Source organism: Zosterops lateralis (genome assembly GCF_965231275.1).
Source record: "Zosterops lateralis genome assembly, chromosome: 14".
NCBI lineage: Eukaryota > Metazoa > Chordata > Aves > Passeriformes > Zosteropidae > Zosterops > Zosterops lateralis.
Window position 1 is genome coordinate 17,257,886 of NC_139774.1, and position 25,142 is coordinate 17,283,027.

The 25,142-nt window shown below is 46.1% G+C and overlaps 2 protein-coding genes across 2 annotated transcripts; both read right to left on the minus strand.

Annotated features, from left to right (window-relative positions):
* Positions 1-910: 910 nt before the first annotated feature.
* On the minus strand, positions 911-5,964 carry LOC310914973 (ovomucoid-like; the record flags this gene model as incomplete). Its single annotated transcript, XM_083871491.1, has 4 exons — positions 911-956; positions 2,313-2,440; positions 3,707-3,738; positions 5,910-5,964. The coding sequence occupies 4 exons, from the start codon at positions 5,962-5,964 to the stop codon at positions 911-913; spliced, it is 261 nt and encodes an 86-aa protein (XP_083727617.1).
* Positions 5,965-15,227: 9,263 nt separating this feature from the next.
* Positions 15,228-22,230, minus strand: IL12B (interleukin 12B; the record flags this gene model as incomplete). The annotated part of the gene is made up of 6 exons (XM_083871527.1): positions 15,228-15,344; positions 17,272-17,414; positions 18,086-18,279; positions 19,489-19,606; positions 20,265-20,540; positions 22,146-22,230. The coding sequence occupies 6 exons, from the start codon at positions 22,228-22,230 to the stop codon at positions 15,228-15,230; spliced, it is 933 nt and encodes a 310-aa protein (XP_083727653.1).
* Positions 22,231-25,142: the final 2,912 nt, after the last annotated feature.

Genomic DNA, 25,142 nt, shown 5'->3' on the forward strand with positions numbered 1-25,142 from the left:
GTAAAGGAAAGAAAACATTTGAGAACAAAGGGGAGGGACTGGGGGCATTGTCAGAGGGTTTAACTTCGGCCATGGAATAAAATATCTAAAGAAGGGTTTGTGTGAAGCCACAGAAACATTCTCTGATGTGAGGACAGAAGGGTTAAAATCCCAACTCTGGAGCGGGGAGAGGCAACAGAGCCGGGAATCCTCCTCGGGATGGGCTTGGAACGGGCAGGACGGGGAAAATCCAGGGAATGGGGAGGAAATCCAGGAAACGGGGCAGTGAGGAGGAAATCCAGGAAACAGGGAAATTTGGAGGAAATCCAGGAAACGGGGCAGTGAGGAGGGAATCCAGGGAACAGGGAAATGTGGAATGAATCCAGGGAACGGGGCAGTGAGGAGGGAATTCAGGGAACGGGACAGGACAGAGGAATTCCTGGGAACGGGGAAATGTGGAGGAAATCCCGGGCACAGTGTGGAGGAAATGCCGGGAACTGGGAATGTGGAGGAATTCACGGGCACAGGGAGGAGGAGATCCCTGGACACAGCGAGGAAGAGATCCCAGGAACAGGGCAGTGGTGAGGAGGAGATCCCGGGCCCAGTGAGGAGGAATTCCCGGGCACAGGACACAGCGAGGAAGAGATCCCAGGAACAGGACACAATGAGGAGCAATCCCGGGCACAATGAGGAGCAATTCCCAGGAACAGGACACAATGAGGAGCAATCCCGGGCCCAGTGAGGAGGAATTCCCAGGAACAGGACACAATGAGGAGCAATCCCGGGCCCAGTGAGGAGGAATTCCCAGGAACAGGACACAATGAGGAGCAGTCCCGGGCACAGTGAGGAGCAATTCCCAGGCACAGGACACAATGAGGAGCAATGCCGGGCCCAGGCCGGAGCTGTTCTCAGCACCGCCCGCGGGGCTCCCTCAGCACTGCCCCGCCCGTTTCACATGCAGCGCCCCTCGGCTCCTCCTGCCAGGGAAAAACAGACATTGCACACACAAAACTTCACCTTGGCACCTTAAGTTTTAAATATATTATTTTCCAGGTTCTGGATTGGTACATAACTCTGAATTTCATATAAAGTGTCAGCAAGTTTTCCCCACACAAAACAATCCTTTTCCAGCCCCACAACCAAGGGCACTGCTGCAGCTTCAGGCCCAAAAAGTGAAAATAACAGGGAATTGAGGAGAGAAATCTGGGAAGACAGGACTGCATCACCTGGACAATGAACCCCAAAATTTAAATGGACCAAAAGTTATAAAAGTGTGAAAAAAAACCCAAAAAATAAGTCCTGACTCAGGGCCCATCTTGGTCCATCTTGGGTGCAGCCCTGGCAAGGTTCTTGCACTGCCCAAGGTGTGTCCTTTAAAGGCTTTTTAATAAATTTCTATTTTATTCTTTATTCCTCAGTTCTAGGCAGCCTCTCAAGACATTAATGTGGTGCACCAAAATCCTCTAAACCCTTCACCAGCAGAGCAGACACCATAAATATTCCCAGCAAGACATGAGGGCACCGATCTGCAAACAGCTTTCCTTGCAAAATTATGTGTTTTACCCATAAAATCCAAGATATTTCCAGGACCACTTTTGAATTTCTGTGTGGTCTGAGTTGGGTGCAGGTGCTTTGTCAGGTTTGTCAGGTTTATGTTGCTCATTGGACTCTTCTCTCTCCAATTTTCCCGTTTTTGCTGGAATTGGAAGCTGCTCACACAAATATCAGCGTCTTTTTTTTTTTTTTTTTTTTTTTTTTTTTTTTTTTTTTTTTTTTTTGTAAATAAATCTTACAGTACCTGCAGCAAGTTCCTCACACAAATAGGAGTAAATTTTTAGTGTTCAACTTTGCAATGGTTGCTGCAGTTTCCTCACACAAACATTTAGGGCATTTTTTAGCTCCCTATTTTGCGTTTCCTGCCAGAATTGGAAGTTGCTCACACAAATATCCAAGTAATTTTTTAGTGCCCAACTTCATAATTCCTGCCAGAATAGGAAGTTCAGACCTGAATATTTGGGTCGTTTTTTAGTTCCTTGTTTTACATTTCCTGCCAGAATAGGAAGTTCAGATCTGAATATCTGGGTCATTTTTTAATTCCCTGTTTTACATTTCCTGCAAGAATAGGGAGTTTTCACCCAAGTATCACCATCATTTGTTTTTCAGATCAGTTGGACGTTGTCAGTGAGAGAAACAATTTTTGTGTAAAGGTAAAGCAGCAGAGAAGTAACAACCCTAAAAAGAGGGTTCCAGGACTTTTGTGGAGTGGAAATCCCAGATAAGTCAGCCCAGCCCAGCCCTGGCCCCCTCAGGGGCAGTGGCAGCTCAGTACTCACAGCACAGCCTTGCAGAAGGAACATTTGTTGTTGTAGGTTTTGCCATCGGAGCCGCAGAAGGGCTGGTAGAGCCTCTCACAGTAAATGGGCCTCCCCCTCTCCAGCCTCCTGTACTCGCTGCAGTCCACCTGCAACGAGGGCAGCCTCCAGTTCAATCCTCCAGGCACAGAAATTGTGAATAAATCTAATATATGTTCATATATATGTATGTCCCATGCTTTTATATATATATGTGTGTGCCATGAATATATCCAATATATATTCATATATATGTATGTGCCATGATTTTATATAGACATAAATATATATATGTGTGTATGTGCCATGCACATATCCAATATATATTTATATATAGATGTGCCATGCTTTTGTATATATGTGTGTGTGTATGTGCCATGAATATATCCAATATATATTCATACATATGTATGTATGTGCCATGCTTTTATATATAGATATATATGTGTGTGTGCCATGAACATATCCAATATATGTTCATATATATGTATGTGCCATACTTTTCTCTCTCTCTATATATATGTGTGTGTCATGAATATATCCAATATACATGTTTATACGTGTGCCATGCTTTTATATATATATATGTATGTGTGCACCATGAATATATCCAATATATATTCACATATATATGTATGTGCCATGCTTTTATATATACATATATATATGTGTGTGTGCGCCATGAATATATCAATATATATTCATATATATATTTGCCATGCTTTTATATAGATATGTGTGTGCCATGAATGTATCCAATATATATTTATATATATATGTGCCATGCTTTTATATATATATTTATATGTGTGTATATGCCATGAATATATCCAATATATATTCATATATATGTATGTGCCATGCTTTTATATATATATGTGTGTGTGTCATGGATATATCCAATGTATATTCATATATATGTATGTGCCATGCTTATATATATGTGTGTGTGTCATGAATATATCCAATATGTGTTCATATATATATGTGCCATGCTTTTATATATATATTTATATGTGTGTATCTGCCATGAATATATCCAATATATGTTCATATATATGTATGTGCCATGCTTTTATATATATATATATATATATATGTGTGTGTGTCATGGATATATCCAATGTATATTCATATATATGTATGTGCCATGCTTTTATATATATGTGTGTGTGTCATGAATATATCCAATATATGTTCATATATACGTATGTGCTATGCTTTTATATATACATATATATGTGTGTGTGTGTGCACCATGAATGTACCTAATATATAAGTTTAACATGTTTATTTTCTGACTTAATGCTATTATATTTATTTTTTTTTTTACCTCATATTATATACTTTTATCCAGGACAAAAGAAATCACTCACCTCATCCTGTGGAGCAGCATCTGCAGTGGAAACTGAATGACAGAAGAGAAAAATAAAAAGCCACAGTGAATGAACACTCAGGATGACTTCACTCAGCACCTCTGAACCTTTTACCTCCTGAAATGTCAATACTGACAGAGCTTTGTGGTGTTTCACGAGGCCCAGGTGTCAGAACCTATTGAACAAGTGGATTTTGGTGCATTATTTACCTTCTGTCACCTTTGCTGCAGGAGGGGATGGGGCCATTGTTCACCACAAACAAAGGAGTCAATATTATATTTATTGTTCATAATCTTATTTTATATTTAATGTCCAGCATTAACTGGTGGTTGAGCACGGCTGGGGTTTAATTCCTGAGTTTACCAGGAGCTGTGCATGGCTGTGAGCAAACCACATCCCTTTCACACAGGTGCTTTCTGTCAATAATGAGGATTAAAACACAATATTAACTCTAAATAACAATGATAACACAATCTGGCTCCTAATCCCACTTTAGGAAGTGGTTCCCTTGTTTCAATATGTATTTTCAGCTGCCTGGCTCCTATTTTTAACCACATTCCTCTGGAGCAGAGCCGTGTTCTCAGGTGGGGCTGCAGGGAGCTCCTTCCAAACAATGCAAATTACACCTCCCACAAAGTAATCAGCCCTTGGCGTGGCTCCACAGCGCTGACACATTTCTTACTTTCTTTAGGAATGTATTTGTCCCTCTGCTGTCCCATCATCATCATCATCATCCTGGGGCTTCCAGGGAGAGATTTTCACTGTGCAGAAGGAGCAGGAATTTGTTCTGGAGCAGAGCTCTAGCACTTGGGTTTTTTAATTAAATTTTGAATTTTTTTTTTCTTTTTTTTTTTTTTTATCTTTAAAGGTTAAACTTCCCAAATGTGCTCTGGAGCAGAGCTCTAGCAATTGTCTTTTGGAATAAATATGGCTTTTTTGTTTTTATCTTTAAAGGTTAAACTTCCCAAATGTGCTATGGATCAGAGCTCTAGCAATTGTCTTTTGGAATAAATTTAGCTTTTTTTTTTATCTTCAAAGGTTAAACTTGCCACAAAAAACTTCCTTTCATAAACCTGTTGACATCCTCACATCAAACACACTTGTTCAGTGGAAAGAAAACGAGCAGAAATGAAGCTCCAGGTCAAGTTTCCCTCTCTGTCACCAGAGCTTTGACTGAGATTTCATTATTCTGGGATTGGATTTATTCCCCTTCTCCCCAAACATTCAGATATTATTATTTTATTTTCTCTGGTAACCTTTAGGAGCCACTCTGCACACGGGAGTGAATGCAGAAAAGGAAGGTGTGGCTCAGAAAGTGTTGATTCATGAAGTTTTCAAGCAGACAAGATAAACCAGAAAGTTCAAGGAAGAGATTTCCTGGAATTCTAATGGAAAGAATATTTTTTATTATTATTATTTTCCTGCAGTTAATGAAACCCTGAATGAATTATTTCCATCACGTTTCATTTCAACTGCTGTTTTTCATAAGATTTTTGGGGTTGAGACAAATTTCAAAGCAACCTTTCCAGAGCTACTCAAAAAGATCCTTTTGTTTCACAATCTTGCATTTGACATTTTCATTATTTTACTTCTTTAATGCTCATAATGCATTTAAACTTCTATACTACCTGCAGAGCTGTGGAATCTTTCAGATGTTTTAAATGCATTTATTTTTTTCTCTTAAAAAAACATTTTTTTACTGCAAGTTTTTAATAAAAATAAAATTGCCAAGTAAAGGGTGAAAAAATTCCTTCCGGATCCCTATTTTATAGAGCAACCTGTGCCTCAAATCTCTCTGCATCTTGGAAAAATAAGATTATAAGATTAAAAAAGATGTGATTCTCAGCTGTTTAATGTGACCTGAGCATCATCTGCTGTCCTTTGCTCGGTCAGTTTGGCAGGGGGACAAACTCAGCAGCTCCCAGCTCCCTTTCTCAGATAGAAATTTAAAAATAAATCATTAAAACATGATTTATTTTTTTTTAGCTGAGGTGTCACAGCTCTTTTGAGTCACAGCTCTGAGTTACACCCAGCAAGGAGCAGCTTCTATCTACTCCAGGTGAAGAATGCATTATTACAGCAACAAATAACAAGATTTTAAATAGAAAAAAAATCCAATTTTCTCCCTCCCACCAGCACAGACAACACCGAGAACCTCCCAGAAGGAAAAACCCCAAGGAACAAGAGGGAATTAATTACTCACACGCCAAGCACAGAACTGCCAGCACCAGGAACAGCCCTGTCCCTGTGACCTTCATGGCAAACACCAACCCTGGGCTGTCCCAGCGCCACTCTCGGGTCCCTGTGATGTCCCCAATGTCCCCATGGGGCTGTGGGAACCATTTATAGCCATGAGCCGGTGATGAAATCCCTCTGTGGGTAATTAGGGAAGGTGTTGCCCAGGGCAGAGTCAATAGGATGTGTCCTGTGCGGGGTGTTGATGGAGCAGGGATTGTTCGTGCCTGGACCCAGCCTGGACCAGCCTAATTAACTGTTCCAGCCCCACAGCCAGGCTCTGACTCAGCCCCCTCTCATTGCCATGGGGACTCCAGCTGAACACAGTTCCCAGGGAGGAATCATCCTGCCTGGGTGTTTGCCAGAATATTCATCCCATCAGGGCTTGATTTTTAATTTTTTTGGGCTTTTTGAGGCTGTTTCTGAGCTCTGGTTTGAGCTGAGCTGGTTGTAGCACTGAGCCTTTGAGCTGCTCTGGGAAATCCACGTTCTGCTCAAAGCCCTTCACAACCAGCCCAGAGCATCCCCCAGGGCTCCTTTTCCTTTCCAGTGCCCCCAGTTTGGGATCAGAACCAATGATTTGGGAGAGGAGCAGCAAAGACACCCCAGGGCACTGCCTGGCCCAGGACAAGAGAGGATTTGAGTCCCTTCCTGCCCAGCCATGGACACAGGAGGAGATTCCTTTGCCCCTCTGCTCCCATGTCCCTGTTTCCAGCACAACAGGAGGGATTCCTTCAACAAATCCTGCATTTGTTGGTGACTTTACCAAAAGGCAACAATTTCTGTCCTTTGTGACAGAGCTGTGGTGGAGAGCCAACGGGACACTCAGGTCCGAGGCTTAATTTTCATAAATAATGTGGAGTTTGGAGGTGATAGTTTGGTTTCATCCTTCCAGAACTGCCTTTTCTTCTTAGTGATTTACCATCTAAATGTGCGAAAAATCCTAATAGGAAAAATCTCTGCACACCACCACAATATTCCCACAATTCCCACAATATTCCCACAGAATTCCCACAATTCTCACAATTCCCAGTATTTCAGTGATGACCTTCCCTCACTGCAGGGTGGCCCAGGGCTTTCTCCCCGTGCAGGATTGGGGTCAGAGGTGTTTATCCCAGTAAAACAAGGGTCTGAAAGCTCCTGCAGAAAAGATTTCAATAGGTCAGGCAAGCCTTGGGCTCCTCTAACCCATCCTAAGAGGGATAATGAATAATTCTGTCATTAAAGAATACAGGTAATTAATAAAGGTTTAATTTCTCTTTATTTAACAGGATGAAAAACATAAATCCCATCAAATCCAAATTCCAGGATGGGCAAAGATCTGGTTGGAGCCGGAGGCCTGGAATTTTATCTTTTGGATGCCCTAATTTATTTTTCTTTTTCCTTAATTTGTACATGTGTTCCTGTGAGGCTGAGAGGACAAAAGGCAGGGTGGGGTTTACCCTGGATCCCTCTGCTTGGGGCTGTCAGTGACTTTATGCTCTGAGGAGATTTTCTGGAGAAGAGCCTGGCAGGGCACATGCAGGAACTCGTGGGGAGTATTCAGGACACATCCCTGCTTGATGAACAATTATGAGCAATTAGGCAAGAGGAGCAAAACCCAAACCAGCAGGAAGTTCCTCCTGATCTGAAGAGTTTTGAGCACACACAGAGATCTCAGGGATGTCCTGGCGCTGTAAAACTGCAGCCTGACAGATGCTGCCAGCTCCTGAGCCCGGAATGGGGAAAGGGCTCCAGCCCAGAGCTGCCAGTGTCCTGTGGGATGCAGCCCCAGCATCCATTTCATCCCATCCCATCCCATCCCACTGATCCCATTTCATCCCACTGATCCCATCCCATTCTATCCCACTGATCCCATCCCACTGATCCCATCCCACTGATCCCATTCCATTCCATCCCACTGATCCCATCCCACTGATCCCATCCCACTGATCCCATTCCATTCCATCCCACTGATCCCATCCCACTGATCCCATTCCATCCCATCCCACTGATCCCATTCCATTCCATCCCACTGATCCCATCCCACTGATCCCATCCCATTCTATCCCATTCCATCCCACTGATCCCATCCCACTGATCCCATCCCACTGATCCCATCCCACTGATCCCATCCCATTCTATCCCATTCCATCCCACTGATCCCATCCCACTGATCCCATCCCACTGATCCCATCCCACTGATCCCATCCCATTCTATCCCATTCCATCCCACTGATCCCATCCCATCCATCCCATCCCATCCCACTGATCCCATTCCATTCCTTCCCACTGATCTCATCCCACTGATCCCATCCCACTGATCCCATTCCATCCCATCCCACTGATCTCATTCCATTCCTTCCCACTGATCCCATCCCACTGATCCCATCCCATTCTATCCCATTCCATCCCACTGATCCCATCCCATCCATCCCATCCCATCCCACTGATCCCATTCCATCCCATCTCATTCCGTTCCATCCTATCCCATCCCACTAATCCCACCCCATCCCATCCCATCCCACTGATCCCACCCCATCCCACTGATCCTATTCCATCCCATCCCACTCATCCCATCCCATCTCACTAACCCCACCCCATCCCATCCCACTGATCCCATCCCATCCCTCTCAGGGAACACAAACCTCTCTGTTCTGTTGATGTGGGAAGATTTTCCAGCTCTGCACTCCAATTCCAGTGCATCATCGTTCCCAAGGTGTCACTGGCGAGGCTGGAGCTGCTGTTCTGGGACAGTTCTGGGCTCCCTGGCAGGGAAAGGCACTGAAATGTTGGGTCAGAGCCCCTGAGGGAGCGCCAAGTGTTGAGGGTGGGTGAATCAAGAGGAAAACTTGGGAGAAGGGGTTGGTTCCATTTGGAGAAGAAGGAAAAACCTCGTTGGTGACAAGAAAATGGAGCCAGAGCCCTCCTGGAGCTGCAGAGTGAAAGGAAGAGGCAACAGAGCAAATTGCAGGGAGAGAAATTCCAATTAGACGGGAGCAAAACAAATTTCACAACCAGAGGAGTCAACCATGGAGACAGTTTACCCACAGAGATCACTGGAGATATTAAAAGTGGGGCTGATGTGAAGTGGCCGCAGAGGGTGGGGACATCCCAGTGACCTCCGTGGGCCATTCCAATGGAACTGGTTCTGCATTCCCTGGAGAATGTCAAGTGTTCCTGGCATTTTCAGGGACCTTGGGGTGGTTTTTGTCCTCGTAAATTAACCTTTGACAGACCAAACGTGGGCAGTAAAGGACCATAATGGAGTCATCTGAGCTCCTGTGAAAAAAAAAAAAGAAGTTAATTGGGAAACAAATGTTTGGATGTGTACAGGAATAGCTGCTTCCCAAAGCTGGGTCAGTAAGGCCTAATTGCTGAGCTCATTCAGAAATTTAGGGTAAATATGGTAAATAAATCATTTATATTGAAGAATTGTGAGTGCAATTTTGGCCTCATCAGCAAAGCCATGAATACCTGTAAGTTAATCGTGGACCTCTCGTAATTTTCTACCTTTGTCATTATATCTTGGGTTTTTTCCTAAATTTTTATCCCTCCCAAGTTGATCTTTTGAAGAAGAAAAAGCAATTCCATGATGTTCCATTGTGGTAAAATATTAGTGTGTATTTCTCTGAGGGTAAGGAAATATTCCAAAATATTATTTATTCCAATTTTTAGACTGCTTTTAGTTCTGAAGCCCAAGTTAGAGCACCACTGGGATGCCAAAAATGCTGCTGCAGCAGGTCATTAGTCAAGTGCAGGGGAGGATGTTCCCTGGCTGCATTCCAGAGGAGGAACCTGCTCCCACCCCGTGGAGAACCTCCCAAGTGGGGCATCCACAGAGCTGCTGCCAAAGAACACCTGGAAAATGTAAAAAACAACCCACTTTGTCACCAGGAGGTGAAAAATCCACTTTGTCACCAGGAGGGAGCGTCACAGTGGGACCTCCCCTCCCACCTGGAGATCCTGGAGGTGTTTTTATCCCCCAGCCCCAGGAGAGTGTCTGGCTCAGTGTTTTTGGGGGTGTTTTTATCCCTCAGCCCCAGGAGAGTGCCTGGCTCAGGGTTTTGGGGGTGTTTTTATCCCCCAGCCCCAGGAGAGTGTCTGGCCCAGGGTTTTGGGGGTGTTTTTATCCCCCAGCCCCAGGAGGGTGGTTGGCTCAGGGTTATTGGGATGTTTTTATCCCCCAGCCCCAGGAGGGTTCCTGGCTCAGGGTTTTATCCCCAAGCCCCAGGAGGGTGCCTGGCCCAGGGTTTTGGGGGTGTTTTATCCCCCAGCCCCAGGAGGGTGCCTGGCTCAGGGTTTTTGGAGGTGTTTTTATCCCCCAGGAGGGTTCCTGGCTCAGGGTTGTCCACCCAGCTCCAACCAAATGAACATTTTGAAGTCTTGCCCAACGCAGGGTTTGAGAACCGAGGGCTGCCCGTGTTGGGGCTGTGCCAAAGCCTCGGGTGTTTGTTTGCCTGGGGAAGGTGACAAGGTGACATCCCTGTGGGACATCAAAGGAGCCTTTATCCAATGCTGAGGGTGTCAGAGCCCTGCCAAAGGTGCCTGTGTTGTTGCCTGTGTTGTTTCAGAAATTAAAAACAAACCCAGCACGCTGCTCAAAGGCTGGAGCTGATTTTTGTTTTCCCTTGTCCCTCCTGATCTCTTTGGGGTGCCCCATGTCCTGCAGGCAGCTCAGGGATCCTCCCTCAGCGTCAGACCATGGATGGCTCTGAGTTGATTCTTCAGAAAAACAAAGTATTAATGGCTTAACACCTCCAAGGATGGGCTTTGGGTAGGAGTGGTTTGAAACCACCTGAAGATGCAGTTCCTGGGTGTTTGGACTGACTTTGCTGCTCTGTCACACCAAAGTCAATCAAACTGGCATTTCAGGAAGGGTCTCAAGGTTTTCTCATGGCTCACAACAAGGTTGGAGGATGAGCAGGTTGGTTTTCCCTTTATTAGAAATAAAAATTTAGAAAGAGAAGCTACAACTCATAAAGAACAGGGGTGGGAGGAAGATCAGCACAGAGAAGGGATGGATATGCAGGATTTGGACCTGAAATCTGTGTTTTCTCCCCCAGAACCCCTCATTAAACATCAGCTTTTTCCCCCTTTTCTGCTCCCAGCAAGTTCCTGCTTGCCCAGCTCCAGGGGCTGAAGCTCCTGGAGAACAGCAAATCCCTACAGCCACCAATTAAAGGCTCATTAAGGGCACCGACTCTTTAGCTGTCAAGCATTCCTTGAGCTGAGCAGCACCCACAGAAAGCCCTGCGGGGGATTAGTCAGGCTCTGTCAGAGCAGATTGAGGGAGGTGTGGTGGCAGAACCCAGAGCCAAGGCTTGAGTGGTGGGCAGGGATAGAAAGCTGCAGGAGCTGCCCCTTCCCAGGGAATGGTGGGGATTGGGAAAAGGAGCTGGTCCAGCAGAAAAATATGAGATTCCTACAGTCAACGACTCTCTTCTCCCAGGAAAAAAAATTTGTTCTAAAATTTTATGTCAGAAAAATCTGGGGTTTCTACAGTCAACAACTCTCTTCTCCTAGGAAAAAAAAAATTGATCTAAAATTTTATGTCAGAAAAATTTTGTACAGTCAACAACTCTCCTCTCTCAGGGATAAACTGGATCTAAAATTTTATGTCAGAAAAATCTGAGGTTTCTACAGTCAACGACTCTCCTCTCTCAGGAATAAGTTGGATTTAAAATTTGATGTCAGAAAAATCTTGTTTTTATACAGTTAACGACTCTCCTCTCTAAGGGATAAACTGGATCTAAAATTTTATGTCAGAAAAATCTGGGGTTTCTACAGTCAACGACTCTCTTCTCCCAGAAAAAAAAAAAATTGATCTAAAGTTTGATGTCAGAAAAATCTTGGGTTTATACAGTCAACGACTCTCCTCTCTCAGGAATAAGTTGGATCTAAAATTTTATGTCAGAAAAATCTTGGGTTTATACAGTCAACAACTCTTCTCTCTCAGGGATAAGTTGGATTTAAAATTTTATGTCAGAAAAATCTTGGGTTTATACAGTCAACAGGAATAAATTGGATCTAAAATTTTGTGCCAGTAACTTGGATTTTGCAATCTAAAGATTGGCTTTTTTGGGGTTTGGAGATAATTTTTGTACATTGTGCAGCCTGAATCTGTGCATTTGACAATTATGCAGAGGTTTCCAGATTATTTCTGTGTAACCAGGAGAGGAATGAAGGGAGAGAAGCCCAAGGAGTGATGACACACCAATGATGATGTTCTTGGATGGATGGAGTGTGTTGGAGAGTGATCTCCTGTGCGTGGAGCCACCACAGAGAATATTTTTTGCTTTTTATCCAACCTAGACTGAGGTGGGAGCCTGAAAATTCCCAAAGGAGACCTTTCACAGGCACCTGGATCCATGGGAATGGAAAACTGGGGAGCAAAGCCAACCTTAGGAGAGCAGGGAGCTGACAATGAGCTGATTCCTGCAGAGAAAGGGGCAGATCTGAGCTGAACTTTGGTATTTTCCTGAATAAACTCAACCACTGGATGCTCCCAATCCACCCCAGGAATCCTCTGGGGAGGCTCCTCTCATTCCAAGGCGCATTCTGAAGGCAAAGCTCAATTTAGGCTCTGTCAGGACACCAAATTTAGCTGAACATTCCAGGGCTGGAGGCTGGGCTGGGTCTGAGCTCAGGGGAGGTTTCAGGGTTGGTTTAAAAGGTGCCAAGGTTCAAACCCTGAAGGTCAGGAAGGTTCTGTGACCTCTGAGCACTGAAACTCAGAGCCCTCGAGGTCTGGGCTGGGTGGGTTCAGTTCAAAGCTGGAGATCACAAAGAATCCCTGAATTTTCCTCTCCTGCAGGTCAGGGCTCAGCAGATCCTGCTGCCACACCCCGAGCCCTTGCCTGCCTCATCCTCTGCACTTTTACAGGCTGGGAAATTTGCTATTATTAATTGGGAATAATTAATCTGCCCTGCAGACATTGAGACAGAAATAGTGTCTGATCCTCTGGTACAAAAGTGAAGAGTGACACAAACAGTTATTAAAAGATCACAAATAATCCAAATTTTCTCGTTTTCAGTGCGTTTATTATTAGCTCCTTTGTAAACAAGCACACAAGTTGCCTTTATAGCCAAAATAAGACATGTAAACTTAATATTAATAAATACCAACAGGACTTGTAAATAAATTATCAGCAGTTTTCTGAAATATCAGATACTTGACACATTTGCAATGTTTAAATATCTTCAATTACCAGCCATTATTAAGACTGGGAAAAAGGAAGCATGTCAGTTTTCCCCCCCCCGTGCAGTGGTTGGGACAGCAACTGCCACCCACTGGCCTTGCAAGTCAATAAATAAATACATAAATAAATAAATACATTAATAAATACATAAATAAAAAATAAATTACCAAATAAATAAATAATAAAATAAATACCAAATGGCTAAATAAACAATGAATAAATGAATAAATAAATGAATAAATAAATAAATATTAAATTAAAAAATGCATAATATTAATAATAATAATAAGGGCATACAATAATAGCTGCCAGCAACCTGTGGAAATCATGTTAATGTAACATGATGGATGCTAAAAGTGGAACTCCAATTTGGGGGATTTAGGAGCTGCCAAAATCAGGACCACATTCAACTGGTACAAATAAAATAAAATAAAATAAAATAAAATAAAATAAAATAAAATAAAATAAAATAAAATAAAATTATGGCTTCTTAAGAATCTCAAATGGAAATTTTCCTTCTAACTGTGCTTCTGTTCTTGTGCTCATCCATTCTTTGCCTTCTCTAGGAGTGCTGAGCCTCCCTCCTGGATCCTCACTCGTTTTTTATCTGTGAAACAACATCAGAAATTCAATTTACGTGTCAATTCATACAGGATTCCTGTGGTTGTCCCCAGGGCAGGAGCCAGGAGACACAGAGGGGACACACAGGGGACACAGAGGGGACACAGGGGACACACAGGGGACACACAGGGGACACACAAGGGACACACAGGGGACACACAGGGGACACACAGAGGACACACAGGGGACACACAGGAGACACACAAGGGACACACAGGGGACACACAGGGGACACACAAGGGACACACAGAGGACACACAGGGGACACACAGGGGACACACAAGGGACACACAGAGGACACACAGGGGACACACAGGGGACACACAGGGGACACACAAGGGACACACAAGGGACACAGGGGACGCACAGGGGACGCACAGGGGACACAGGAGACATACAGGGGACACCCAGGGGACACACAGGGGACACAGGGGACACCCAGGGGACACCCAGGGGACACACAGGGGACACACAGGGGACACACAAGGGACACACAGGGGACACACAGGGGACACACAGGAGACACACAGGGGACACACAGGGTACACACAAGGGACACACTGGGGACACACAGGGGACACACAAGGGACACACAGGGGACACACAGAGGACACACAAGGGACACACAAGGGACACACAAGGGACACACAGGGGACACACAAGGGACACACAAGGGACACACAGGGGACACACAGGGGACACAGAAGGGACACACAGGGGACACACAGGGGACACACAGGGGACATACAGGGGACACACAGGGGACACACAAGGGACACACAAGGGACACACAGGGGACACACAGGGGACACACAGGAGGCATACAGGGGACACACAAGGGACACACAAGGGACACACAGGGGACACACAGGGGACACACAGGGGACACACAAGGGACACACAGGGGACACACAGGGGACACAGAAGGGACACACAGGGGACACACAGGGGACACACAGGGGACACAGAAGGGACACACAGGGGACACACAGGGGACACACAGGAGGCATACAGGGGACACACAAGGGACACACAGGGGACACACAGAGGACACACAGGGGACACACAGGGGACACAGAGGGGACACACAAGGGGACACACAAGGGGCACACAGGAGACACACAGGGGACACAGGAGACATACAGGGGACACAGGGGACACAGGGGACACACAGGAGACACACAGGAGACACCCAGGGGACACACAGGAGACACACAGGAGACACCCAGGGGACACACAGGGGACACCCAGGGGACACAGGAGACATACAGGGGACACAGGGGACACAGGGGACACACAGGAGACACAGGAGACATACAGGGGACACACAGGGGACACACAGGAGACACACAGGAGACACCCAGGGGACACACAGGGGACACACAGAGGACACACAGGGGACACACAGGGGACACACAGGGGACACACAAGGGACACACAAGGGACACAGAGGGGACACCGAGGGGACACCCCCAGGTGTGTCCTTACCTGCAGAGCGAGGACCACTGGCTCCAGGAGGAGGGGTAGCCGCGGTCCCTGGCCTGCACCCAGACCTGTGCTGGCCCCGGGGCTGGCACAGACTGCTCATCGGTGTCAAACACCTGGGGACAGGGACAGGGACAGCTCCCTCAGCCTGGGACACGCCCAAAGCACCGGGGAGGTCACTGAGCCCCCACCCCAAAGGCTCCAATGCACCCACAGGTCACACAGTCCTGGGGGTTGGGAGAACCTGAGCTCAGCAGGAGCAGCTGGAAAGGTCAGGGACCACTCAGGGGAGTGTTCTCAGTGACCCAAAACCACACTGAGGGTGTAAATGACCTGAAACCCACTGAGCTGGGTGTTCTAAATGTCCCAAAGAGATCCAAACCCACTGAAAGTGTAAAGGACCCAAATCCCATTGAGGGGGGTGTTCCAAAAAACCCAAACCTACTGAGAGGGTGTCCCAAAGAGATTCAGACTATCTCAGGGTGTAAATGACCCAAAATCCACTGAGCTTGGTGTTCTAAATGTCCCAAAGAGATCCAAACCCACTGAGTTTGGTGCTTTAAATGACCCAAACCCACTGAGAGGGTGTCCCAAAGAGATCCAGATCCTCTCGGGGTGTAAATGACCCAAAAACCACTGAATTTGGTGCTTTAAATGACCCAAACCCATTGGACTTGATGTTGTAAATGACCCAAACCCACTGAACTTGGTGCTCTAAATGATCCAGACCCACTGAGCTTGGTGTTCTAAATAACTCAAACCCCAAACCTAAACACTCATTAAATGAAAGGGTCATTTGCTTATCTGGTTTTGGTTATTTTTCTCTTTTTCCTTCTTCTCCCAGCACAGGAACCCCGAAAACCAGGAGCTGCTTCTGCTCAGGATGAGTGAAATCCCCTCTGGTGACACAGGAACCATCCCCAACCCCACAAATCCCCTCCCAAAGGGGTGGAGGAGCCAAAATCAGGGACTGAGCACCGGGGGAACGGCCCCATCTGCTGGCCCGGGCTGGATCCCGTCCCCACTGGGGAACATCCCCTGGGGCTTGGATTTCATCCCCTGGAAAAGCGGGATATCCATTCCAGCTGTGCTTTCCTCAGGGCTGGCCCCAGGAAAGGCTCAGGGGTCCCAGTTCTTTCCCAAGCCAGGAGCAATTTGGACATTTAACCCTATCACAGTTAATTATTCCCATGAATTAACTGGAAATTGAGGGGAAAAGAGCAGAGTCTCCATAGAAATTCTTCCAGGTGAGACCCTGATCTCTTATTTCCAATTCACCTCTAAAGTCTGAGTTACCCAGGTATGAATAACTCATACCCTGCTCTTTCCCAAACCAGGAGCAATTTGGAGATTTAATCCTATCACAGTTAATTAATTCCATTAATTAATTAATTTCCTCCTTAATTTCATTAATTAACTGGGAATCAAGGGGGGAAAGAGCAGAGTCTCCATAGAAAATCTCTTATTTCCAATTCACCTGTAAAGTCTGAATTACCCAGGTATGAACAGCTCATACCTGGTCCTTTCCCAAGCCAGGAGCAATTTGGACATTTAAATGATGTCCAAATCATTTGGACATTAACTGTGATAGTTAATTATCACAGTTAATTAACTCCATGAATTAACTGGGAATCAAGGGGGGAAAAGAGCAGAGTCTCCATAGAAAATCTCTTATTTCCAATTCACCTGTAAAGTCTGAGTTGCCCAGGTATGAACAGCTCATGAGGAAATTGGTGTCACAGATCCTGAGGGTTCTGGGTTTGGAAATTGGGATTTTCCCACACGGGGCCTCCTCATGGATTAGCAAACACAACCCTGCAATGCTGGACAGGATTTTCTGTCCTCAGTTCCCTCAGGGATCTTCCTGCTCATGGACCTGGGAAAGGCTTTTTCTGCCAGGGTAGAATTTGCCATTTTTGGGACTCACCACCATTTTAATTTTTTTTTTTAATTTTAGTTCATTATTCTTGCAAACAAAACTTAAATTATTTATACTCTTCAGGTAAAAAAAAAAAAATTGTGTCTCAAATGTTGTGTTTCTACCTTTTCTGCTCTCTTTGGGCTTTTAACTTTGACCTTGAAAGTCAAAGGGAAGTAGGAGTTTGGGGTGCTCCAGGTCCTGGGGTATGTCCAGGTCACTGTCCCATTGCTGGCCACGTACTGACACTGGGGGGGGTCAGGCTTTACTGCAAGAGAGAACACAGAATTATTCATATTAACAATTTAATGTCAGATATTGGTGTGTTACTGGTGGTGGTTTATGGGAATGAGCTTTGGGAGCCTCCAGGTTAAGAGAGGAGTGAACTTGAGGTGTAATAACTGCCTTGGGTGCTTTGTATGGAAATTTAAACACATTCCCAGCCTCAATCTGGATAAAATCCTTCTTTTTTTGGCCTGGAGGGCTCTGCTGGACACACAGGAATATCTTCACTTGCTGACCATTAATGCATTTAGGAAAACCTCTGTTTCACAACTCAGAGCCCTCTGAGCCCCTTTCTATGACCCTGCCCTGGCTGCCTCTCCAGGAGTGGGTGAGGAGGGGAAACACCCCCAGCCTGGAGCAGCTCTCAGAGAGGAGCCAGCTGGGTTATTGCCTTGTCCCAACCACCTCCATCCTTTGGGGACATTCAGGGATCTGTGGGTGTGAGGCCACTGCAGGTCACAAGCCAAGAAAATGCTGCTGCTTCACTTCCTCATCCTCCTCCAGCCTGGCATCCCCTGTTCCTGTAACTGAGCCTTGCTGGACATTTACAGCGCACAGGGCAGGGATTCCCAGGGCTGCCCTCAGCCCTGACTCCCACTGGCAGCAACAAACCCCAGCTCAAAGTTCACCTCCCACCACTCCTGGGCTACTCACTGATGTCCCTGATGAAGAAGCTGGTGGTGCAGTTCTCATATTCCACCTCATCGATGACCTCCAGGACCATGTCAATGGGCTGGTGCTCCTCAGCAAAGGGACAGAAGTTCTCCTTGTGGCACTGGGCAGTGAAGGTGGTCAGGGCCCCCTTGGTGAGAGCCACGGGGCTGCTGCAGGACACGTCACCCTGGGGGCTGGAGAGAGCAGGGACAGGGCTGGGGATGCTGCTCGGGGCTGGGAATGTGCTCCCAGAGCAGCAGTTTGGTGAGGAAAGGTTTTGGTTTGCCTGCACTTTGCTGAAGAGGGTTTGGGTTTTCCTGCACTTTGTCTGCTGCAGGAAAAGGTCAGTGGGACCTGTCACATTCCCAGAGCAGGGACAGGGCTGGGGATGCTGCTCGGGGCTGGGAATGTGCTCCCAGAGCAGCATCATCATGTATTTGGTGAGAGGTTTTGGTTTTCCTGCACTTTGTCTGCTGCAGGAAAAGGGTCAGTGGGATCTGTCACATTCCCAGAGCAGGGACAGGACTGGGGATGTTGCTCAGCCCTGGGAATGTGATGCCAGAGCAGCATCATTGTCTGTTTGGTGAGGAAAGGTTTTGGTTTGCCTGCACTTTGTCTGCTGCAGAAAAGGGTCAGTGGGAGCTGTGGGATGTATTGGTGTCAAATCCCAGCCTCAGCAGAAGAATTAATAGTTAAACCTAACCCAGGATCTCTCATTTCCACCACCCCATGGCAAAGCTCCACTTTTCTCCTTAGTCCCTTTGCCCTCTCCCAAACCCTGCTGGAGAAATGAGGGTTGAGGAGTCTCCGTTGGGAAACAAACACCAAAAACTCCCAAAGCACAGCCCCCATCTGCCTGTGTTTGTGCTCCCAGCCCCCTGAACCCCTTGTGCAGCCGTTTCTCCTTCATCAGGCTGGAGTGACCTTTGCTGGAGCACTCCCTGTTTTGGAGAACCCCCCCTAAGGAGCAGTGGGAGGCAGGAAATCCCCCCAGGGTTCCCAGCACACATTTCCCTGCAGGTTTCTGCAGGGCTCCTCAGCACAGCCCTGTCAGGGCCCTGTGCTCTGCACTGGGGCAGCCTCCCACTCCCCTCTGCACTGGGAGCTGTGGTTCTTTCTGCCCTGGCTCCACTTCCCCTCTGCCCTCCACCAACTGTTTTGCTATTGCTTAAGTTACCCACTGGCTACTCCAGCCCTCTTGGGCTCTTTCCTTTTTTTCAAGGCTTTATTTATTCATTTTTAAGCCACTTCCGCGCTCTTATTGAGTTGACTTTGGGCCAGAAATGACTCAAAGCATTTTGGGGATGTTCAGATTTGGAAAAGGGGATCTCCCCCCCAACTGAATGTCTCTGACAACCCAAAATCCTACCCAGAGTAACCCCAAGGGCTGCTAAAGCTCTTACTCGTTCAGGCTTCTGATGGTGAACTTCACATTGGGACTGTTATTTTCTGTCATCCAGGAACACGTGAAAATTCCAGAGTAGTTCTTTGCCTCGCACTTCAAAAACGTATCCTTGGGCTCTGGATAGAGAAATGTAGAAGAGCAGGAGTTATTTAACTCTTGTTTGACAGAATGGCCAAGGCAGAGAGAAATAATTCATAAATTCACTGGTGTAACACTCTGGCAGGGACTCAAATATGGGACTCAAATGAGTGAGGCTCAAATGACAGAACTTCAAACCTGGGTCTGGTTCTGTCAAATCTCAGAATCCTGGAATCTCCTGAGCTAAAGGGACCCACAAGGATCATGGAATCCAACTGCTCAGACCCCCAAAATCCCACCCTGGGCATCCCTGGAGCTGTCCAAGCTCTCCTGGAGCTCTGGGGCTGTGCCCATTCCCTGGGGAACCTCTGGGGGAAGAGCCTTTCCCCAAATCCAACCCAAACCTGCCCTGGGACAGCTCCAGCCCTGCCCTGGCTCCTGTCCCTGTCATTGTCACTGAGATTGGAGCTGCAGAGCCTGAAATGTCTCCCCTCTGGGTCCTGCCCTGGTTTTCCAAACCAATTCCTCCCATCCCTCCACCCAAATAAATCCCAAATAAATCCCACTCAATTCCTGTGCTGCTCATCAGCAGAGATGATTTTCCTGCCACTCTCAGCAAGGTTTTTGCAGAGAACCCCTTTGCAGGGACATTTCCCAGGAGCTCCCAGATCCAACCCCAACATTTTAGGGCCGAACCTTTAAAGCTTTTCAGGATCCACCTCATCATCTTCCCCTGGGAGTCGATTCTGGTGATGAGGAGCAGTTTGGAGCTGAGCAGTTCTTTGCTCTCCTGGCTCCAGCAGCTGTAGTTTCCAGCATCTGGGCTCTCCTTCACTGCAGCAGTCACAGTTTTCCCTTCTCTCCTCCAGTCCAAGCCCTTTTCCCAGTAAACTGATTTCTCAGAGGTGTCACAGGTCAGCTCCACGGTGCTGGCCGGGGCCTTGGCGTCCCACTGGGACTCAATGACCAACACTGGGGATGGCAAAGGGAAAATCATGATGTTTTCTGAGCCTGAGAATTGCTGAGCTCTTCCCAAGGGAATCCTTTAACAGTTTTTCTTTTTCCCAAAACAACCTTGTGTAGACAATATTCCTTTCCCATCACAGCAGGTGTTGTTTGCTATTTAGACAATGGGAGAGGTGTCAGCCCTATGGACCAATAATGTGGATTTTTTTTAGTGCAGCACGTTATAAAAGGGCTGAATGAATTGTAAATAAAACCTTCTAATTTCTCCTGCCTCCTGACTGGGGTCAAACATCTTTATTTCGTGTTTTATTGTGACCCAGGAGCTGCTCAGAGGGAGCAGGGGCAGCTCAGGCTGAGCCTTTTCCTGCAGCTCCATCCCAGGGAGCCCCAAGGCTCTCCCAGGAAGGAGAAACACCAAGAAACCTCCAAAACATGGAATCTAAACTGGCAGAAAATACTCAGCTCTGGGAAGTCTGTAAGTCTTTCCAATACAACCTTGTGTGAACAATATTCCCTTCCCATCACAGCAGGTGTTGTTTGCTATTTCTGTGACTTAGACAATGGGAGAAGTTTCAGCCCTATGGACCAATAATGTGGTTTTTTTAGTGCAGCACATTATAAAAGGGCTGAATGAATTGTAAATAAAACCTTCTGATTTCTCCTGCCTCCTGACTGGGGTCAAACATCTTTATTTCGTGTTTTATTGTGACCCAGGAGCTGCTCAGAGGGAGCAGGGGCAGCTCAGGCTCCATCCCCAGGGAGCCCCAAGGCTCTCCCAGGAAGGAGAAACACCGAGAAACCTCCAAAACATGGAATCTAAACTGGCAGAAAATACCCAGCTCTGGGAAGTCTGGAAGTCTCTCAAACTCCCTCAGGAAAAATTTATCTTCAAAGTCAAAGTTTGCTCTCAATGTTCACCAATATTTGCTTTTTTCAGCATCAAATCCCTCCCAGGGAACCCCCAGGATAAATATTCATTTTGATGTAATGGGGGAAAGTCAGTGCAAGAGAGGGCAATCTGAATTTAGCCCGATTTTCTGATAAATTGTTCAAAAGAATTGTTTATTATTGTTATTATTGTTACCTCCCCTGTATTTTTACAAATGGATTTACAGTTAAGTTCTTTACCAGAAAAGTTGATAAACTATTTCAAGGTTTTACTCAGAAACAGATTTTCTTTTTCACAATTAATTCTTCCCTTGTTTTTTTTTTTTAGGGCTGTTCCCTAAGCCAGCTTTGAGATTTTAAACACGAGGAGAAGGAATAGGAAATAAAACAGTTACTAATGCAAATATTGCAAACATGCTGTTGGAAGACATTTTAAGACTTTTAAATATTCTCGCATTAACTCCAATTAATTATTATCAAACAAATAAACATATAGCCTTGGCCTAAGACACTGGAGTTAAAAAATTCTGTTCTAGTGGCCACAATTATATATATATATATATATAAAATTATGTAATTATAAAATTATTATATATAATTATATATATGATATATATTATAATATATAATTTTTTTATATAAAATTTATATAATATATATATACATATTTTTAATATATATATATATAAAGTTTTAGCTGTGACTAAGTAGAGACTTCCTTACCATTTTCCTGCAGTTTCCACTGGGCACTTTCCAGTAGGACAGCAAAGGAAAACAAGGACAATAAGGCACAAAGGAGGTGAGACATCTGTAGGGAAAAAAAAATTAATTATTAAACTTTATTGAGGTTGTCTCCAAAATCATCCTGGGGCTGGGCAGGGTGACAAGGACACAAATTCAGAGAGCTGAGCTGATCTTCCCATTCTGAGGACTCCGAGACCCCATAAAAGGGGAATCCCAGGTTTGTGGTGGAGATGGAACCAGGATTTTAATCATTTTTGGGATTCTCATGCCAAGGCATTGAGAGGAGGGAATTGTGTCAGTGGGTTTGGGGTGGGCGCTCATTAAATATTCCTTGTCCTCTGCTTGGTCCAGTGGGGAAAATTCCATGGAAAAGGCCCAGGGAGGTTTGGATCCCCATCCCTGGAGGTGTCCCAGGAATTCCTGGAGGTGGCACTTGGAGCTCTGGGGTGGGGACAAGGTGGGGATGGGGACACAAGGTAGGGATGGGGACAGGGCAGGATGGGTGACATGGTGGGGATGGGGACACAAGGTGGGGATGGGGACAGGGTGGGGATGGGGGACAGGGTGGGGATGGGGACAAGGTGGAGATGAGGACAAAGTGAGGATGGGGACAGGGTGGGGATGGGGACAGGGTGGGGACAGGGTGGGGATGGGGACAAGGTGGGGATGGGGACAGGGTGGGAATGGGGACACGTGAGGATGGGGCACAGCTGGGTCTCAGTGATCCCAAAGCTCTTTCCCAGCCCCAGTAATTCCATGATCCCCCATGACCTAAAGGATCAATGAGTTCCATCCACCCAAAGCTGAGTTTGGCTCAGCTCCTCAGCACTTCCACTCAAACTCCTCGAGTTTGTTGTGGACAAACCCAAGGAGCTGCAGGAGGGTTTTTCTGGGTTTTGTCTCCATCATCCCTGGAGCAGAGACAGCAGGGCCAGTGCTCAGTGCAGGGCTGTGCCAGCACTTGCTCCACTCCTATTTCTGGTACCCCCTGAGCTCTCACAGTCTGACTTTGGGAACAATTTCAGGCAAAATCCCTCCTGGATTCAGAGCCACAGCTCTGCCTGCAGGGAGGGCTGGGAGTGGAGACCATTGCTGCTGGATGTCCAGGATATAAACGGATATTTGTCCTGAATTTGTTCCAAAATCCCTGCAGAACTCTCCATAAAACACCAAACACCTTGGCCAAATATTGTCATAATTACTGAGTGCAGAAAAACTTTTATAACAGTTATTTAGATCCACTTCCAGACCTCTTTAAACTGAAGAGTAAACCAAATTAACAGATATAGAGGGGATTAATAGTTAAGAAAGAGACGGTGAATATCTATTCTAACTACACTGGGAGGCTGAAAAACACAAAATTCAGTGGGGAAAGCCAGTTATATTATTATTATTATTATTATTATTATTATTATTATTATCATTATTATTCTCATTATTATTATTATCATTATCATCATTATCATCATTATTATTATATTGTAGTAATAATCATTATTATTATTATTATTATTATTACCCAGACAGAAATTACAGAATCATTTGGGTTGGAAAAAAAAATCGCTAAAATATGTGATCACTGCTTCATTGCACTCTCAGATTTCAGGCAGGATTGGTTGGAATTTCCAACAGAAAGATTCATTTGGCAACTTTCTGTGAGCTGCTGGTTTCTGTCACAGGAACATGAAATTCATCACCACTTCATAAACCTGAAACTGAACATCCAAACCATCAAAACACCAGCTCGGGCTGGGGGGGAGCAGTGGGACTTGTGTCTTCTCTCCCATTCATCACAATTAAAACCTCCAAAACCAGAAAAGTTTCTCCTGCCTCGGGGGAGAAGCTTCATGATTCAGGTTTTTTGATGAAAAGAGATGAGATTTTTGATGAAATGAGAGCACATCCCTCCCCCGTGTCAATATTTGATTGAAAAATTATTCAGAAATAAACTCAGGTTTTTGTACAGCACCAGTGAGAACTTCAGAAATGAGAAGATTCCTGCTCCAAATGTTCAGGGAATCAATCACAGAATCATGGAACAGTTTGGGTTGGAGGGACCTTAAATCCCACCCAGTGTCAGCCCAGCCATGGCAGGGACACCTCCCACTGTCCCCAGTGTCCAGCCTGGCCTTGGGCACTCCAGGGATCCAGGGGCAGCCACAGCAAATCTGGGAATTCCATCCCACCCTCCAGGGAACAATTCCTGCCCAAATCCCACCCAGCCCTGCCCTCTGTCCATGTGAAGCCATTCCCTGTGTCCTGTCCCTCCATCCCTTGTCCTAATCCCTCTCCAGCTCTCCTGAAGGCTCCTTTCACTGGAATTCCACCCCAAAATCCCACAAATCCCATCCCTCTGTCCATGGGAAGCCATTCCCTGTGTCCTGTCCCTCCATCTCTTATCCCCAGTCCCTCTCCAGCTCTCCTGGAGCCCCTTCAGGCTCTGGAAGTGTCTCTGAGCTCTCCCTGGAGCTTCTCCTCTCCAGGGGGACATTCCCAGCTCTCCCAGCCCTGCAGCAGCTCCAGGGGCTCCTCTGGATCTCTCCAGCAGCTCCAGGTGCTGCTGGTGTTGGAGAGCCCAGGTGGGGTCTCACCTGAGGACAGGGGCACAGGGACAGTGTCCCTTGGTGTCCCCTCTGGAGCTCCAGGGTGGGACTGAGCCCAGGTTCCTGCACTGAGGATTCCCAAAGGATTCCTGGCAGGAAGGAACCTCTGCTCCTCCTCTGAGCAGCCCCAGGAGCAGAACAGGACAGTGGAACAGAGCAACCATTAAAAAAATTGACTTTGGCAGCACTCCCAGGCCAGAAACATCAATCCTGGCCCAATAAAAGTGTTGTTATTGCCTGGTGACACAAGTTCCAGCTCCAGGAGTGTTTACACGTGGAAACTTTATGAGGATACAAACAGTGCCCTGAGGAAAACATCCCGACAACTGTCACAATCCACTCCCAATGAAATAATGTTAAATTCTCATTCATT